The sequence below is a fragment of the Kogia breviceps genome, chromosome 19 (genome assembly GCF_026419965.1).
Source record: "Kogia breviceps isolate mKogBre1 chromosome 19, mKogBre1 haplotype 1, whole genome shotgun sequence".
Classification (NCBI taxonomy): Eukaryota; Metazoa; Chordata; class Mammalia; order Artiodactyla; family Physeteridae; genus Kogia; species Kogia breviceps.
In genome coordinates this window covers 43,787,682-43,807,507 of record NC_081328.1, presented here as the reverse complement: position 1 = coordinate 43,807,507, position 19,826 = coordinate 43,787,682, and the positions used below count along the sequence as shown (strand labels likewise).

The 19,826-nt window shown below is 44.4% G+C and overlaps 1 protein-coding gene across 4 annotated transcripts in view; it reads left to right on the top strand.

The window, feature by feature from the left end:
- ICAM2 (intercellular adhesion molecule 2) overlaps positions 1–19,826 on the top strand; it is a 32,821-nt gene that overhangs the window by 7,590 nt on the left and 5,405 nt on the right. Inside the window, exon 1 of one of the 4 annotated variants that reach the window (XM_059046981.2) lies at positions 11,580–11,806. The exons of 2 other annotated variants lie outside the window; for them this stretch is intronic. In XM_059046981.2, the coding sequence (XP_058902964.1) occupies positions 11,800–11,806 (7 nt within the window). In that variant the 5' untranslated portion in view covers positions 11,580–11,799. Of the gene's footprint in view, positions 1–11,579; positions 11,807–12,697; positions 12,720–19,826 lie in introns of those variants that run through there. One more of the 4 variants, XM_067022210.1, reaches the window with a different exon arrangement.

Genomic DNA, 19,826 nt, shown 5'->3' with positions numbered 1-19,826 from the left:
ACCTTGACATTGATGATGGGGCTGGAGGTGGAGGGCAGGGCCATGAGAGGCCTGGAAACTGTTACGGACATTTTTTTTTTTTTTTTTTTAAGATTTTTTTGACATGGACCATTTTTAAAGTCTTTATTGAATTTGTTAGAGTATTGCTTCTGGGTTTTGTTTTTTTAAAAAAATATTTTCATTTTTTGGCCCCGAGGCATGTGGGATCTTAGTTCGTTCCCCTACCAGAGATTGAACCCGCACCCCCTGCATTGGAAGGCGAAGTCTTAACCTCTGGACTGACAGGGAAGTCCCTGTCACAGACATTTGAAGACACAGGAGTTTGGCCTAGAGAGACACGGGGGCAGCTGGTGGGCGCTCGGATGGCTGTCGTGTGATGAGGAGCAGGCTTTGCTGTCTTGCTCCAAAGAGTCTGAGCTGGAAGAGGGGGAGCAGGGTCCCCGACAGCAGATCCCGGCTCCAGGAGGGAGGGCTGCCTAACAGCTTGAGCCGCCCAGCAGGGCCAAAGGAGGACTGCAAGTGAGCGAGTGGAGGAATCCAACAGAGGGGAAGGGCCTCACCCTGAACAGACGAGGGGAATTCTTCTTTGGGTCAGAGGTTGAACTCGGGTCCCTTCCAAGTAAGCATCTGTGCCTGAGGCCCACCCCTCCCTGTTGTGAGTTCCTGGAAAAGGGCTGCCCAGTGGATGTGAATCACAGGAAGTGGGGAGGGGAGGCACCCAGAAAGAACTGTTCACGATGGGGTGGGGTGGGGTAGCCATGCTCCAGGATTCTCCAGGGGTATCCCCTGCTCCAGACGAGGTGCACTGAGAGGTGGCTGGTACCAGGTGAGAGAACCAAGGGCCACAGCTGACGCATCGAGGACAATGTCCTAAAGTTTGTAGCTTAGAATACTAGTTCCAAGGGAGATTAAACTTAGAAAAAAAAGGGCTCAATGACCAAATAAGTTCAGGAAATGCTGAATTAAATAGATTCCCTATTCACTCTAATGCCATTCAGAGGCCTTTCACATGCTAACGGGATATTCTCCTAGAGGGGATATACCCTTATCTCCAATTTTTGCCTTTAATTAAAAAAAAGAGAGAGAAAAGAAAAGAAGGAGGGGTGTTTGGAGTGGCAGAAATAATGCTATATTTTCATCAGATCTTATTTTCCTCTTTCCGGATACCCGGGAAAACAGCAGTCCCAGCCTCCCTTGGAGTTAGGTTAGGGCATGTGACTAATTCCGGCCACTGGTCCATTTAAGAGCCACACGACACTCCAGTGCTCTCCGTTCGACTCAGTGATGGGTCATCGTGGAGGCACAAAACAGAAGCCACGTGAATCAGAGTCACCTGACTCAGAACAGACTTCTCATCAACGAAACAAGAAACCCCTGCACTCGGCCACGGAAATGTATGGGTTCATCACCGCAGCTGAGCTGAGCCCTCCTGACTCAGACAGTAGGTACAGGTCCAGGAAAAAGGCCACTACATATGCCCGGGAAATGTGAGGCCGATGCTGGACTGTCTGCCTTTAGCAAGATCGAAAGCTGGTGCTCTCAGATGACGCAAGGTGCGGAGAAGAGGGATTCTCTGCCTGCTGCTCCCGCTTCCCCACCAGCAAATAACATGTTTGGCGCTGATTAGTTACCTGGACTGGCTTAGCTGGATGGTTACCGTGCTGGGGCGACACCTGATGCGATGTAGGCTGAACGCAGCTAGGGGAGGTGGGTGGGGCAGGGAATAGCGCATCCCCCACTGCCCTCCCTTGGCACAAGGCTGCAGGGTTTGTGGTGGTCTTTTCCCAGGGGCTGGGATGGCCAGGTTGGAAGGGAGGGGGTGGAGGGTGAAGATGGAGAGGAGATGCCTTCTCCTTGGCACCCAGAACAATTTTAGGGGGAGCGAAGGGGGGACAAAGGGTCAGAAGGTGGCTAACTTACCCTCGGCCCTGTGAAGTGTAGAGTTGAGGTCTGACCTCCATTCTGGGAGGCTCAGAAGCCCACCTCTGCAGCATGCAGAGGGAAGAAACAGGAAAAACGCAATAAAACCGCAACGCTGAAAAACAGTATAAAACCACAACTGTTGCTTAGCAAAGCTGCTCTTCCCCTTGCAGCCTGTGAGCCGTGGTGTGTCACTCCAGGTGACTGGTGGCTGTCACAGGGGCTGGGAAGGCAGGCAGAGAGTGGAGAAAGTGTTGGTTGAAAAGGAAGCCCTCTTATGTTGGATTTGCTGTAACCAGATTGACAAAGCCCAGTGCCGTTTTTCAATTGTTCAAACGTTTTTAGCTAAGCCAGTGGTTTTCAAACTTTGACGGTATCAGAGCCATGGTCTGAGGAACTTGGAAAACATGCACATGCCCAGGGCCTATCCTGCTTCAACAAGCCAGGGCCTCTGCATTCTTTAAGCTCCCGGTGGTGCTTATTATAGAAAGAAGTTTCACAAGATGATCATCGTTATGCTGTGGTGTGTCTTTCACCTGTTAAAAATGAATATATATCAGTTTTAAAATTCCAATCTGGGGCTTCCCTGGTGGCGCAGTGGTTGAGAATCCGCCTGCCGATGCAGGGGACACAGGTTCGTGCCCCGGTCCGGGAAGATCCCACGTGCCGCGGAGCGGCTGGGCCTGTGAGCCATGGCTGCTGAGCCTGTGCGTCTGAAGACTGTGCTCCGCAACGGGAGAGGCCACAGCAGTGAGAGGCCCGCGTACCGCAAAAAAAAAAAAAAAAAAAAAAAAAAAAATATTCCAATTTGAATGATATTGAATATACTTTTTAAAAAAATCCTGGTTTCCACAAGCCAGTGCCGGGGACTGAGAGGTAGCTGGTCATCCAATTCCACGGCAGGGTGAGTTGTCTTACTGCAGCAGGAGTGGAGTGATGGCTCATCTGGTTTGAAAGAATGAGGCCGAGGCCTCAGTCAGGGACCCCCAGGACCCACCCCCAGCCCCCTGCCATGTCAGCAGAGTGTGATCCATGGAAACCTTTGCGATGGTCTGATGCTTGTTTGCACTGAAGTCTGGGTGCGGGGCACGGGGTGAGCCCTTTTAACCTAAAGGCTTTGTGTGCTTCCCCTAAGAAAAACATGCTTCTGTATTTTTTAAACAGTCGTCTCCCCTCCGTTTTCTCTGTTTTTATTTTCTGAAACTTTTAACAGTAGAATGTTGGGACTCTGGGTTTAACCCTCCATGTCACTTATCTTTTATTTCTTATATTCCATCTGTTGATTTTTGTTCCTCTTGGAAATTTTCCTGGCCTAATTATCCAAGTTTTCTGTGACGCTTTTGTTAGTTTCAACAATCCTTTTTTTTTTTAAATGACCCCTCAGATTGCGGGATCTCCGTTCCCCGACCAGGGATTGAACCCAGGGCCATGGCAGTGAAAGCACCGAGTCCTAACCACTGGACCCCCAGGGAAATCCCTCAGCCATCTTTTTTTTTTTAATAAGATTTTTTATCTATCTATCTCTTTATTTATTTTTGGCTGCGTTGGGTCTTTGTTGCTGCGTGCAGGCTTTCTCTAGTTGGGGCAAGCAGGGGCTACTCTTTGTTGCAGTGTGAGGGCTTCTCATTGCAGTGGCTTCTCTTGTTGCAGAGCACGGGCTCTAGGCACACGGGGTTCAGTAGTTGTGGCACGCAGGCTCAGTAGTTGTGGCTCGTGGGCTGTAGAGCGCGGGCTCAGTAGTTGTGGCACACGGGCTTAGGTGCTCTGCAGCATGTGGGATCTTCCCCGACCAGGGCTCGAACCCATGTCCCCTGCATTGGCAGGCGGATTCTTAACCCCTGCGCCACTGGGAAAGCCCCTCAGCTTCATTTTTAATCTCCAAGAGTTCTTGATTCCTGTCCCTTTCTTATGGGGAAATTAGTATTTGAGGAAAACAAATAGACTTTTTTATAAAGTGTTTTTCGGTTCCCTGTATTATCTCTGTATCCTTTGAGATCATTTTTGTTTATCTTGATCTTTCCCAACTTGCAGATTTTCTTAAATGTCTGATGATCCTTGATAGGTTACACACACTTGAAAATGAAGCCATGAAAAGGTGATTGAGGCCCCATGTTGGTGGGTAGAGCTTGTCAACTGATGAATTCTGTTTTTAGGTAACCATATGGGAACCCTTAAATGCCAACTTGCAGAGGTCTTTGCTCTGGGGTTCTTAAGTGTCTTTGGAGAAGAATCTTCTGATCATTGGCCTCAGGATTGGCTACTGCTGTCTGCCCCTCTACATCGGGGGTAAGGAGGAAGGGTCAAATGTTCTATGAACCAACTTCTAGTTAAATCCAGTTCCCACATGTCACTCCTAACCTCCACCCTCCTTCCCTGAGTCTCCAAGTTGAAGCCTCTCTCTGGTTCTGTTGGGTAAATCTGCCCTCCTTAGCTACATCTCACTTATGCATATCTGTAGGTGAGGCAACCTTGGCTAGAGCTGCAGCCTGCAGAGGAAACCTTGTCTGTTTGGAGATGGGGGATACCGTGTGGGTACAGCAGGTGCAAAGAGGGGACACTGGGGGCATGGATGGGAGAGTGGTTGGCCTTGGGGTCCAGACTGATGGAGGGAGACAGGGATGCAGTCAGAGAAGATTCTGTAGATGAAGAATTTGGAGGGAAGCAGTATTGCATGGTGACAAAGTAAGATGTGACTGAAGGGGTGGCTGGTAGGATGGAGGTAAAGACTTGTAGTTGAGGAATGGAGCAGATGCTGGCGCTCAGGTGGGCCTTCTGGTAGACATAGTGGTTGCCCAGGGTGACAGCAGGAGTCAGGGGTGGGGGAGGTAGGGGGAAACAGGAAGAGCCAAAGTCCTCCATGAACCCCAGGTAGGAGGAACAGCTACGAACTCCAGGTATGGGAAATGGCCTTGAGATGCAGAGCTGGCACATGAGGGAGGGCTTGCTTCCAGAACGCCAAAGCCATGAGGGGCCGGCCGGTACCCAATGCCCGCCCAGCCCCGAGAGACGAGGAACGGGGGAAGAGGCATCCTCACAGGGGGGCCCGGCTCCAGTCGGGACAAGAAAACAAAGGGAGGGTCTGTGCAGGGGTGAGGGATGTGGGCAAATTTCTCTCCAGTAAAACACGTTTCAGGGGGCAAACGGGGAGACTTTGAGGGAAGGGGAGCACTGATCTGGAAATGGGTGAAAGCTCAGGAGCTGGTGGGAACCCAGCAGCTTATACCTCAGGCTGAAGAGGCCCAGGACTCTGCACGTGGGTGGATTAACTCACCCTGCGGTTCTGATTGGATCATTATGGGGAAGTGGCTCAGAAGCCCCAGGAGGTTGCTGGGCCCTTGACCTCACCAATGACTGAAGCCCTTTTATTTACAAGAGGAACTGAGGCGGTTCTCTGTTGTTGTGACAGAACCTGACTGTGGCTGGGTGGCCTCATTACAGCTGCAGAGCTTGCCCAGAGCTGGGGGACAGGGAGGCCAGGTTCAAGCCCCTGAACTAACTCAACCAGGTCCATTGCTGCCACTGGGCCCAGACCCCGTGGCTGTCACCTCTGACCCTGGACACAGACTCTAATCGTTAAAACCATAAACACCTGGTAATACCTAATTGATTTTTTTTAACTAAAATTTTTTTAATTGAAGTATAGTTGATTTACAATATCTTTTTTGTTTCGGGTGTACATCACAGTGATTCAGTTTTATATATATATGTATACATTTGTATATATACATATATACTTTTTCAGATTCCTTTCCCTAATAGGTTATTACAAAATATTGAATATAGTTCCCTGTGCTCTAATTGATTTTTTAAAAGTGATCTTTGACTATACTCAAATATTTCTTAAGCTAATATTCAGTCCCCAAAAGAAAACAGCCTCGGGGCTTCCCTGGTGGCGCAGTGGTTGAGAGTCCGCCTGCCGATGCAGGGGACACGGGTTCGTGCCCCGGTCCGGGAAGATCCCACATGCCGCAGAGCGGCTGGGCCCGTGAGCCATGGCCGCTGAGCCTGCACGTCCGGAGCCTGTGCTCCGCAACGGGAGAGGCCACAACAGTGAGAGGCCTGTGTACCACAAAAAAAAAAAAAAAAAAGAAAACAGCCTCACAGTGAAAAAACAAGAGTATGTCTCTTGGATTTTTGCCTTTGCTCTCTCTAACAAGCCAAGGAGCTGTCTTTGACATACTTCCTAAGGAAAGGGTTCAGTTTCCCATCTGAGTCCCTAGTAAAGCATCTCAGTTTATTCTCCCCCTTGTAGTTAAGGTTAAAGGAAGAAAAGGGCAGCTGGCTACCCTGACATCCATGCTTTCCAGAGAGAACGTTCTCTCCCTTTTATGAGAGACCCTCTCAGGCTTGCCCTCCCTCAGCTGTTTGGCTGTTTGATGTTTATGGGTAAACTTGCTGCATCTACATAGATGACCCCCTTTAAAAATATTCTCTCAGGATCCCAGCTCATTTTAGACCTCCTTGTGATTGTAGAGGAATGTCACCTACAGCTGACCTAATGGTCATCCATTTTAGACTGGGTGGCAGGACACTTGCTCACTGTGGGCACTAGATGGCGTCATGTGCAGTCACTGTTCCTCCTGGCACCCCAACATCTTAGTTCAGCAGGTCACCTGCCACAGCTACTGGCTCCTCCTCCCCACTCTGCAGGGTAGCTCCCCATGAGAGGGGGCCGGGGTCCAAAAAGAAGACCAGAGGGCCTGACTTTATAAACAACTCAAGTCCTTCATGAGCCAGTAGGTTTCTAAGTAATACGTATTCACAAACTTTTCTCACTCGAGGACTAAACATAACCTGTATAACATAACATCATATGTCGGGCCCCTCCCTGTATGGGGGTGATCTTGGGGTCTGACACTCTGTAGACCCATGCAGTAGTCAAGCCACGTACTAGGCTGTTCTTGAGCATAGCCTATGAGGACAGAGAAAAGTCTGTGTCCAGGCACCAGCTGTAACAACCACCACAATCTTGGTTGAGTGCTCACCGTGTGCCAGGCTCTGACCCAATGTTTTGTAAATCATTATAAAAGCCTTTGAAGGGGGCTGTGAGGTGGGTGAGAGGGCATTAGAGCTTGGTTGCGAGATCCCAATGGCCTGGACTTGAATCTCTTGCTGCTGAATGCCTACTCAATTACCATGCATAGTAGGCATACATAAGAAGCATGACTCCATTCTACAGATGAGCAAACTGAAGCTCAGAGAAGTTAAGCAACTTGCCCAAGGTCACACAGCCAGCAATGGGCTGAGCAGAGATTCATGCACTGTTCCTTGTAACTCCACTCTGCTAGACTGACCCCACAATCTCTGTCATTCAGTCTACAGGCCAGTGAGCCTACAGCCTGCTCTAGGAAGCACTAGCCTTCCGTGGCCCTGGCCAGCATTTCTACTCCAAATCTCTGGTTTCTACTTGTAGTTGTGATTACCTTGACTTTATTTAAAGTGAGAACACCTTTTCATTCTTACAAAAACAGTGTGGTCCCAGGACCAGAACCATCAGCATCACCTGGGAACTTGTTAGGAATGCAAATTCTCAAGCCTCACCCCGATGAAAAGCTCTGGGGCTGGGGCCCTCCAGTGATGCTGATATAAGCTAAAGTTTGAGAACATTTGCTGTGAAACATGTCTCTCATAAAACCAAGCCCCTAGCTTAAGTCTAATTAACAGTTATTGTATCTGTTCTTGGTGGTTCAAAGGGGAAGGCACCAGAAACTTAGCAGAGAAGGGAAGGATATAAACAGACATGAAAAGTGATTTGCTCAGAAGCCACAAAATGGGTAGAGGAGGAGAGGGGAGTTGAGGAGGGGGTAGTGGCCCAAATGATGCATCAGAAATGTCTGTAGATTTTTCTTTTTTTTTTTGCTACACCACGCAGCATGTGGGATCTCAGTTCCCCGACCAGGGATCGAACCCGCGCCCCCTGCATTGGAAGCGCAGAGTCTTAACCACTGGACCACCAGGGAAGTCCCTGTATAGCTTTTAAAGCGGGCACATGGGGTTATAGTTGGGCGGTTCTGGGGTGGACCCAGAAGCTGCACTGCGAAAAGCTGCATAGGTGGTTCTGCTCTGCTGTCAAGAATGGGAACCCTGCCCGAGTGGAAAGAGCTTCGGGGGCTTCACACCCGGCTGCAATCAGGCTTCGGCGTCCAGGGGGAGTATAACACTGTTTGGAACATGAAAGACAACGCCCTCCCTTCTGAAGATGGACCCCCCCCCCCTTAGTGTTTCCCTCCTGCACGCTGAGTGTCGGGGGTTTGCGGGTGTCTGCTGCCCCTCGTGTGCCCTCTGTGCCCTCTAACCCCTGTCACCCCCACACCAAACCGGTCCACGCCTCCGTGCCGGTCCCCGGGTTCCTGTGCGAGTTCTCACCCGGCTGTCTGTTCTTCCACCCTGAGCGCTGGTTCTCACAACTGTGCACACTGGAATCACCTGGAGAGCTTAAAAAACCAACATATACACATACATACGTATACATATGTATATCTATACACACGCACTATGTAACTCTTGCAATGTCCAATATCTGAGACATACTAAAAATTATTTATCTGAAATTTTAAATTTAACTGGGTGCCCTGTATTTTAGGAGAGTCAGAAATAGTGATGGTGACTGGGTCTAGAGCCCTTGGACAGGGGACTGGTCAGTGAGATCCACTGGGAGTCCAGCCTCAAGCCCACCTCCTGGGCCCTTTCGCTCTTTGTGCCCCCATCTCCAAAGGTAGGATGTGCTTAGCCAGCAGGGAGGTCTCACGGGCCTCCTCCCCACCCCCTGCTCCAGGTTATTACAGGCCCAGCTCCGATTAGTGATTATGGGACCTGATGCCAAGTGAGCTGCTGGGGGGCTCTGTCGGGGCTCCTGCCACATGGCCTCAAGCACCCACAATCTCTTTCCAGGCAGTTCTCTCTTTACTCCCCTGGACCGAGGAGTGCCCGAGTGCAGCGAGATGCTATCTCTGACAAAACAAAGTCTGAGATTGGGATTGACATATATACACTAATATGTATAGAATAGATAACTAATAAAAAATGGAGATAAAATTTAAATAATGGCTTAGCATTTCAGCTCTGAGAATAAAAGATATTTATAACAAGTTCTAATAAAATGTATTCATTTCTTTATTTAAAAAAAAAACCCAAAGTCTAAATTGTGAAGGAGCAGTGCGTCAGGCACAGCGATCTGCGGTGAACTACGTACACACTTGTATTCATATTTTCCTCATTGCTCTGCAGTTTGTCTTTCAACAAATAACCATCAGAAAAGCTGTTGTCAAAGTGCCATGTTACTTCCTAGAGCTTAAACCACAATGTAGTGGAGGTGTTTCTCTAACCGGTGTCTTATCACTCACCCTCTTGTTGTGAAGAACCAGCACCAAATTAAGCCACTGGTGCCAGGGCCAGTACAGGCCATGTGCGGTTTTGTTCTGGAACATTCCTTTGTTGACGGATGGGGTTCATTGTCATGATTCATGGTCTCTTACTCTGGACTCCGGGTGCACAGGGTAGAAACCAGCTAAAACTGGCATAAGCAAAAAGAGGCGAAAGGAGTGGCCCGTGGAAACCAATCTGCAGGAATGGACCTCAGGAATGGCTAGAACCAGTAACTGGGATACCATCAGAAAATTTTCCCCTCTACTCTGTGCATTTTGAACTCCTCACCTCCTGCAAACCCACCTCCCCCCGTGAATGTAAGGCACAGCCTTAGGCAGTGTCTGTCCTCCAGCCTCTACAACCAGGAGGAAAAGGCTCTCTTTCCCCAACTTGTTTTAAAAAAACAGAACAAAATCAAGAGAAGACCTGAAGGTTGGGTACCATCATGCCAACCTTGGAAATCATTTGACCAGGAAGGTGGGATGAAGTGGGAAGACAGAAGGGCCCCAGAAAACCTGTAAAAAATAGAGAAAGAAAGAAAAAAAAAACAGAGAAAGGAGGGCTTCCCCTTAAAAAAAGATAAGTCCAGACATAACTCCTGGGGAAAAGATGAATGAGACACGCACCCTAATTTGTGTCTACGACAGATGCTATCAAAACTGTAAAGTCACAAGGGCCCCTCAAAGCCTTGCTGTGACGTCCCCACCCAACATTCTACATTGGCTTTGTTTGACCAGCAGTATGACAGGAATATCTCAAAAGAACTTCTGTGAAGAAATCAAGGCACAAACGTACCAAGAGGGGTCGCTTCAAAGCCAGCAGACCTTCAGCATTCGTGGCCTCGACTGTCCTGTTGGTCCCTGACATGATCTAATCTGTGTTTTTGCTGAGCCGGGAGTTTCAGTGGTAGTTCTGAGGGGCTGAGCTGTGGGAGCAAAACCTCTGCTTGTGGGTGAGCCCAGCACCCACCTCTGCTCCCAGCTTTGATACTTTTTGCCTATTGGTACAAAGCTACTCTGCCAGGGTAGGTTTTTTAAATTGCTAGGCGAGGTGGCCGATGTGAAAAGATCTGAGAACACGATAGTCCTTAGTTGTTAAGAAGATGTTTTTGGTGGCAGGGCACGTCAGATACAAGGAAGACCCGGCTCTGTGAAAATGACAAGCCTCCTGCAGGGGTGCAGAGGGCAACTCATCCTGGAACTGTCTCATTCATCAAAGGCTCCCAGGAGTGCAGAAACCACACATCAGAAGAGAGACTGGAGAGGGACTTCCCTGGTGGTTCAGTGATTAGGACTCGGCACTTTCACTGCTGGGGCCCAGGTTCAATCCCTGGTCGGGGAACTAAGATCCTGCAAGCCGAAAGAAAAAAAAAAAAAAAAAAATTAAACGTAGAACTACCGTATGATCCAGCAATTCCAATTCTGGGTATTTGCCTCAAAGAGTTTGAGTTGCCTCAAAGCAGGGACTCAAAGACATGTTTGTACACCCATGATCACAGCAGAATTATTCACAAGAGCCAAAAGGAGGAAGCATCCCACGTGTCTATTGACTGATAAGTGGATAAACAAAATGGGGTGTCTTCGGACAAGGTGGAGTTACTCAGCCTTAAAAAGGAAGGAAATTTTTTTTTCATAAATTTATTCATTTATTTTTGGCCGCATTGGGTCTTCGTTGCTGTGGGCTTTCTCCGGTTGCCATGAGCGGGGCAGGGGCCTACTCTTCGTTGCGGTGCACGGGCTTCTCATTGCGGTGACTTCTTTTGTTGTGGAGCACGGGCTCTAGGCACACAGGCTTCAGTAGTTGTGGCTCGTGGGCTCTAGAGTGCAAGCTCAGTAGTTGTGGCTCATGGGCTAAGTTGCTCCGCGGCATGTGGGATCTTCCCAGACCAGGGCTCGAACCCGTGTCCCCTGCACTGGGAGGCAGATTCTTAACCACTGCACCACCAGGGAAGCCCGCAGGAAGGAAATTCTAACACATGCTATGACATGGATGAGCCTTGAAGACATCATGCCCAGTGAAATAAGCCAATCACAAAAAGACAAATACCATGAGATTCCACTCATGTGAGGTCCCTAGAGCAGTCCAGCTGAGAAACAGAAAGTAAAACAGTGGCTGCCAGGGGCTGGGGGGAGGGGGAAGTCAGTGCTGAAAAGAGAGGGGTTTCAGTTTGGGATGATGGTGAGGGATGGCGGTTCTGGAGAGGGGTGGTGGTCGTGATAGTTGCACAGCAGTGTGAATGGACTTAATGCCACAGAGCTGGACCTTAAAGATGGTTAAAATGGTCAATTTTACAGGGTGCATATTTTAACAGAGTTTAAAACAAGAGGTAATGGACTGAAAGTGAGGTTAGTCTGAAGTCGCAGCTGGGACAGGAAGCACGTGACTCCTGAGAGGGGAGTTTGGGCCAAAGACTGATTATACTTGCTGAACGGGTGGCAGCCCTGCCACAAGCAGCATCTGGAAGCTGGACCCCTGGCCACCCTCCCTCCCCATCGCAGCCACGCCCTGTAGCAGATGACAGGTAAGTTCACATTCCTTGCTCCCCCTCGCTTCCCTCGTGGCGGCTGTGGCCGAGTGGAAAGGGCTTGGGATGGACTGTCAATCAAGACTTGAGTTCTTGTCCTTTCCCCTCCCGGGGCCTCCCCACCCCTCCCTGGCCTCCCTCAAGCCCAGGGGCCGGAGATGCCCAGAGTTCCCTGCAGCCAGACGGTCCCTGCTCTGCGGAGCTCACATCTGCGTCTCTCTCTCGGTCCACCGGCCTATTGTTTTCTGGTTGTTTCCTGTTTTTGTCCTTTCTCTTCCCTCCCCTGCTCTGTCAACCACACAACCAACTTAGAGGTATGGGGCTGCCTCCCTGCCATGGGCTACGTGGGCCCAGGCCATCCAGGAAGTTTCCTTCTAGTTTGCTAAGAGCTTTTATCATGAAAGATGTTGAATACCATCATTTTTTTTTTCTACATCTGTTAAGATGATCATAGTTTTTTTTTTTCCTTCTTAAATCTATTAATGTAAGTTTTTAGTTTGGACTCCTTCAAAAATAAAGCCTGGAATAAGGACTTCAGTTCAGGTAGATTATTTGAGAGGTGATGCCAGGAAGCAGGGAGCGAAGGAGCAAAGAGACTGAAACAGGGAAGGAGAAAAAGCCAATTAATGATGCATAATTGCTGTTGCAGCTGTAGGCAAAGGAAGTTCAAGGCTGTGGGGACCTCTGATAAGTCTACAGGATGCTGCCCAGAATTGCCTTCCCCAAAAGAAGGAGACTGGAGCATGTATCCACCAGCTCCTGTTTCATCTTAGGGATGAAAGGGTTTCATCTTAGAGAACTTAACTCTCCTATGCTTCTGGGAAACACTAACTGGCAGATAAGTGACTCCTAAAGCCATTGAAGAAGACCCTGAGGCAAAAAGCAAAAAGCAACATGATATAAGCTTGAGGTGAGACACTGGAACATAAGGTGAGTCTAAGCTTGCAGGAAATTATGCGCTGTAAATACAGCGGATGTCAGAGGAGGGCAGAAGTAATGTGATATAGAGCACCAAAGTTTACTATTACCAACAATAATAAATGACACATGTAGATTTCTCTTCTGTTGTTAGATCACCTTTGCATAGCTGAGATAAGCCCAACTTGGATATGATGTCTAGTACTTTTAATATACTGCTAGATTTGGTTTGTTTGTAGTTTTCTTACTGTTGCATTTATATTCATGAGTGAGACTGGCTTCTAATTTTCCTTTTTCATCCTATTCTTGTCTCATTTTGGTATTAAGGTTACACTGGCCTCATAGAAAGAGTTAGAGTGTGTTCCTGCAATTTCCATTCTCAGAAAGAGTTTTTATAAAATTAAAATTATCTCTACTTAAACTTCTGGAACACTATCTAGACCTGGTATTTCCTTTGTGGGAAGATTTCAAATTATGGATTTAATTGTTTTTTTAGTTTGTTTTTAATATTCTACATATGAATGAAATCATATGGTATTTGTCTTTTTCCATCTGACTTATTTCACTTAACATAATGCCCTCAAGGTCCATCCATGTTGTCACAAATGGCAAGATTTCATCTTTTTTTAGAAAATATTTATTTATTTATTTGGCTGCATCGGGTCTTAGTTGCGGCATGAGTTGCAGCACGTGGGATCTCTCGTTGTGGCTCGCGGGCTCTTCTTTGTGGTGTGCGGGCTTCTCTCTAGCTGTGGCATGGATTTAATTTCTTTAATAGTTGTAGAACCATTCAGGCTTTTTATTTCTTCTTAAATCAAGTTAGGTAAGTTCTATTTTTTCTAAGATTTGGTCTACTTTATTTCATATTTCTTGACATAAATGATTTATAGTCTTTTTAATTTTTTAATTTTTAACTTTATTGAAGTATAGTTGATTTATAATGTTGTATTAATAAAATTTTCAATTATGGTAAAATACACATAACATAAAATTCACCATTTAACCGGTTTTAAATGTACGGTTTTAAATGTTTTACAGTCGGTTGTGTTACATTTACACTGTTTTGCAACAAATCTCGAAAACTTTTTATCTTGCAAAACTGAAACTCTATACCCATTAAACAAACAACTCACCATTTTCCCCTGCCCCCAGGCCCTGGCAACCACTGTTCTACTTTCTGTTTCTATGAATTTGTATAGTCTTCTTTTTTGGATTATAAGATACATTATTTTAATTTTTTAAATTGAAGTATAATGTACAATATTATGTAAGCTTCAGGTGTTCTACATAGTGGTTTGGCATTTGCATACATTATGAAATAATCACCATGATAAGTCTATTAATCATCTGTCCCCATATGGAGTTATTACAATATTATTGGCCATATTCCTTATGCTGTGTGTTATATCCCTGTGGCTCATTTTATAACTGGAGTTTTGTACCTCTTAATCCCATTCACCTATTTTGTACCCCTCTCCACCCCTTTCTCTCTGGTGACCACCCATTTGTTTTCTGTATCTATGAGCCTGTTTTTTGTTTTGTTTTGTTTTGTTTTTTAATTTTTTAATAGATCTTTATTGGAGTATAATTGCTTCACAATACCATGTTAGTTTCTGTTGCACAACGAAGCGAACCAGCCATATGCATACACGTGTCCCCATATCCCCTCCCTCTTGAGCCTCCCTCCCATCCTCCCTATCCCACCCCTCCAGGTGGTCGCAGAGCACTGAGCTGATCTCCTTGTGCTATGGGGCTGCTTCCCACCAGCCAACTATTTTATATTCGGTAGTGTATACATGTCGATGCTACTCTCACTTCGCCCAGCTTCGCCCTCCCACCCCATGTCATCAAGTCCATTCTCTATGTCTCCCTCTTTATTCCTGCCCTGCAACTAGGTTCATCAGTACCATTTTTTTAGATTCCATGTATGTGTGTGACCATACGGTATTTGTTTTTCTCCTTCTGACTTACTTCACTCTGAATGACAGACTCTAGGTCCATCCACCTCACTACAAATAACTCAATTTCATTTCTTTTTATGGCTGAGTAATATTCCATTGTATATATGTGCCACATCTTCTTCATCCATTCATCTGTCGATGGACATCTAGGTTGGTTCCTTGTTCTGGCTATTGTAAATAGTGCTGCAATGAACACTGTGGTGCAAGTCTCTTTCTGAATTGTGGTTTTCTCAGGGTATATATACCCAGCAGTGGGATTGCTGGGTCATATGATAGTTCTATTTTAAGTTTTTTAAGGAACCTCCATACTGTTTTCCATAATGGTTGTATCAATTTCTATTCCCAACAACAGTGTAGGAGGGTTCCCTTTTCACCCCACCCTTTCCAGTATTTATTGTTTCTACCTTTTTTGATAAAGGCCATTCTGACCAGCGTGAGGTGATACCTCATTGTAGTTTTGATTTGCATTGCTCTAATAATTAGTGATGTAGAGCATCTTTTCATGTGCCTCTTGGCCATCTGTATGTCTTCCTTAGTGAAATGTCTATTTAGGTCTTCTGCCCATTTTTAAACTGGATTGTTTGTGTTTTTGATATTGAGCTCCATGAGCTGTTTATATATTTTGGAGATTAATCCTTTGTCTGTTGTTTCATTTGCAAATACTTTCTCCCATTCTGAGAGTAGTCTTTTTGTCTTGTTTATGGTTTCCTTTGCTTTTTGCTTAAAAGCAAAAGTTTTTAAGTTTAATTAAGTCCCATTTGTTTATTTTTGTTCTTATTTCTGTTGCTCTAGGAGATGGGTCAAAAAAGATCTTGTTGTAGCTTATGTCAAAGAGTGTTTTTCCTATGTTTTCCTCTAAAAGTTTTATAGTGTCTGGTCTTACATTTAAGTCTTTAATCCATTTGGAGTTTATTTTTGTGTAGGTTGTTAAGTAGTGTTCTAATTTCATTCTTTTACATGTAGCTGTTCCGTTTTCCCAGCACCACTTATTGAAAAGGCTGTCTTTTCTCCATTGTATGTTCTTGCCTCCTTTGTTGTAAATTAGGTGCCCATATGTGCATGGGTTTATCTCTGGGCATTCTATCCTGTACCATTAATCTATATTTCTGTTTTTGTGCCTGTACCATACTGTCTTGATTACTGTAGCATTGTGGTATAGTTTGAAGTCGGGGAGCCTGATTCCTCCAACTCCATTTTTCTTTCTCAAGATTGTTTTGGCTATTCGGGGTCTTTTGTGTTTCCATACAAATTTTAAGATTTTTTTGTTCTAATTCTGTGAAGAATGCCATTGGTAGTTTGATAGAGATTACAATGAATCTGTAGATTGCTTTGGGTAGTATGGTCATTTTCACAATATTGATTCTTCCAATCCAAGAACACGGTATATTTCTCCATCTGTTTATGTCGTCTTTGATTTCTTTCATCAGTGTTTTATAGTTTTCTGAGTACAAGTCTTTCGCCTCCTTAGGTGGGTTTATTCCTAGGTATTTTATTCTTTTTGTTGCAATGGCAAATGGGAGTGTTGCCTTAATTTCTCTTTCTGATATTTCGTGGTTGGTGTATAGGAATGCCAGAGATTTCTGTGCATTAATTTTGTATCCTGCAACCTTACCCAACTCATTGATTAGTTCTGGCAGTTTTCTGGTGGCATCTTTAGGATTTTCTATGTATAGTATCATGTCATCTGCAAAGAGTGACAGTTTTACTTCTTCTTTTCCAATTTGTATTCCTTTTATTTCTTTTCTTCTATGATTGCTGTGGCTAGGACTTCCAAAACTATGCTGAATAAGAGTTCCAAGAGTGGACATCCTTGTCTTGTTCCTGATCCTAGTGGAAATGCTTTCAGTTTTTCACCATTGAATATGGTGCTTGCTGTGGGTTTGTCATATATGGCCTTTTTTATGTTGATGTAATTTTTGTTTTTTATTTGCCATTCCATGCAGCTTTCAGGATCTTAGTTCCCCGACCAGGGACTGAACCCACACCCTCGGCAGTGAAAGCTCAGAACCCTAACCACTGGACTGCCAGGGAATTCACATTTGGTTTTCTTTTAGATTCCACACGTAAGTGAGATCATACAGTATTTGTCTTTCTCTGTCTGACTCACTTCATTTAGCATAATACCCTCTAGATCCATCCATGTTGTCGCTAATGGCAAGATTTCATTTTTTATGGCTGAATAATACTCCATTGTGTAGATATACCAACCACATCTTTATCCATGCATCTATCAGTGAACACAACCTACAGTACACAACAGTTCCCTTTTCTCCACATCCTTGCCAACGCTTTTTATTTGTTGTCTTTTTGATGACAGCCATTCTGACAGGTGTGAGGTGATATCTCATTGTGTTTTTGATTTGCATTTCGCTGATGATTAGTGACGTTGAGCATCTTTTCATATGTCTGTTGGCCATCTGTATATCTTCTTTGGAAAAATGTCTCTTCAGGTCCTCTGCCCATTTTTAAAAATATTTGTTTATTTATTTGGCTGTGCCAGGTCATAGTTGCGGCATGCAGGATCTTTAGTTGTGGCATGTGGGATCTAGTTCCCTGATCAGGGATTGAACCTGGGCCCCCTGCATTGGGAGCGTGGAGTCTCAACCACTGGACCACCAGGAAAGTCCCCTCTGCCCATTTTTTAATAGGTTTTTTTTGTGTGTGTGTGTTGAGTTGTATGATTCTTTGTATATTTTGGCTATTAACCCCTAATTGGATATAACATCTGCAAATATCTTCTCCCATTTAGCAGGCTGCCTTTTTGTTTTGTTGATAGTTTCCTTCATTGTGCAAAAGCTTTTTAGGTTGATGTATTTGTTTATTTTTGCTTCCCTTGCCTGTGGAGACATATCCAAAAATTATTGCTGAGACTGATGCCAAAGAGCATGCCGCCTATGTTTTCTTCTAGGAATTTTATGGTTTTGTTTATTGGGATTTTAAAAATTATTATTACTGGTTCAATTACATTACTGGTAGTAAGTCTGTTCATATTTTCTATCTCTTCCTGATTCAGTCTTGGGAGATTGAACGTTTCTAGGAATTTATCCATTTCTTCTAGGTTGTCCATTGTATTGGTTTATAATTGTTCACAGTAATCTTTTATGACCCTTTTTATGTCTGTGGTGTTTTTGTAACTTCTCTTTTGGTTCTGATGAGTTTGGCTAAAAGTTTATCAATTTTGTTTATCTTTTTGAAGAACCAGCTCTTAGTTTCACTGATCTTTCCTATTGTTTTTTGTTTGTTTGCTTTTAGTCTCTATTTCATTTATTTCTACTCTGATCTTTATTATTTCTTACCTTCTACTAACTTTGGGTTTTGTTCTTCTTTTTCTAGTTCCTTTAGGTATAAGGTTAGATTGTTTATTTGTATAGTCTTCTTTTTAATCTTGTAGTTATTTTTATTCCTAATAATGTTTATTTGTGCTTTCCTTTGTTTATAAGTAAATTTCAGCAGAGATTTGCCTGTTCTACTGGTTTTTCAAGGAACTAACTTTTGGTTTTATTGATCCTGTCTACCATATCTTTGTTTTCTATTTTATTGATTTCTGTTCTTTATTATTCTCTTCTGAGTTTACTTTTGGGTTTACTTTGTTGTTCTTTTTATAACTTCTTGACCTCTTACTTAAATTGGATACTTATTTCATACACTTTTCTAATACAAGCATTCAAGACTATAAATTTCCCTTTAAGTATCACTTTTGATGCATCCAACAAATTGTAATCTATGATATTTTCATTATCATTCAAATCTAAGAATTTTAAAATGTGTCATTTATGATTTTTTCTTTGACCCATGGATGAGTATGTTTTAAAATTACCAAATATATAGGGGTCTTAAAACTTATCTTTTTGATGAATTTGTATTCTCTATAGGTGCAAATCAAGCTTTTACATTGTGGGTTTCAGGTCTTCCTTTCATTTACTGATTTTTTTGACTGCTTCATTATTCATAATTGAGAGACGTTGTATTAAAATTTCTTGCTATGATGATGGTTTTATCTCTTTGTAGCTCCTTCAAACTAAGTGCTTACAAGTTTAGAACTATTATAATTTCCTGATGAATTGACCCTTTAATCTAGGTACCCACTCTATCCCTAATAAATATCAGAATTTTTGTCTTAAAAGTCCTCTTTGTCTGATATGAATAGACCTTTCCCGGCTTTCTTTTGGTTAGCTTTTGCCTGGTATATCTTTTTCCATTCTTTGACTTTCAACCATTCTTAATCATTACATGTGTCTTGTAAACAATGTGGAACTGGGTTTTCTGTTTAAAATTGAATCTGAGATGAGAATTTAGGAATGACTGAGTACATGACTTCCACTAAACCCTGCTAAGGACTGAGTTTAAAAGCCTGCTTTTTCAACAGCAATCCATAGTCGGTAAGAACTCTAACCCAGAAGGTTGACTTCAAGGTAGTGTGTTTGAGCTTTTTTTTTTTTTTTTTTTTTTGGTAGACTTTTTTTTTTTCTAAGAGCAGTTTTAGGTTCACAGCAAAACTTAGGGGAAGATAGAGATTTCCCACAAACCTCCTGTCCCCACGCACACACAGCCTCCCCCATTACCAACACCCTCCCACCAGAGTGGGACATTTGTTATGACTGATGAACCTGCATGGACACATCATTATCGCCCACAGTCCATAGTTTACATTAGGGTTCACTCTTGGTGTTGTACATTCTATGGGCTTGGACAAATGTATAATGACACACATGCACCACTGTAGTTTCATACAGAGTAGTTTCCCTGTCCTCAAAATCCTCTGTGCTCTGCCTATTCACCCCTCCCTCCCTTTAATCCCTGGCAACCACTGATCATCCAACCAACTACCTATCATTACTAAATTCTCACCTCAGTTCTATCACCTAATTCACCTGAGCCCCAATTTCCTCAGGTGCGCAATCAAAACTTGTAGATTTGGTGTGATAATTAAATGAGATAATGTATCAAAACCTTAACTTAGTCCCTAGAAAAGAATAGGTGTCAATTAAATGCTAGTTTCCTTTTCCTTCCTCCTTCTCTTAGTAATCTGAAATCACGTTTAACTGAGAAAAAAAAGAGAAGAAAGTGCCCAGGGACAGTGTGTATCATCAGAAATCTAAGAGCAGGGGAGGGTAGGGGGCAGAGGAAGGAGGTAAACA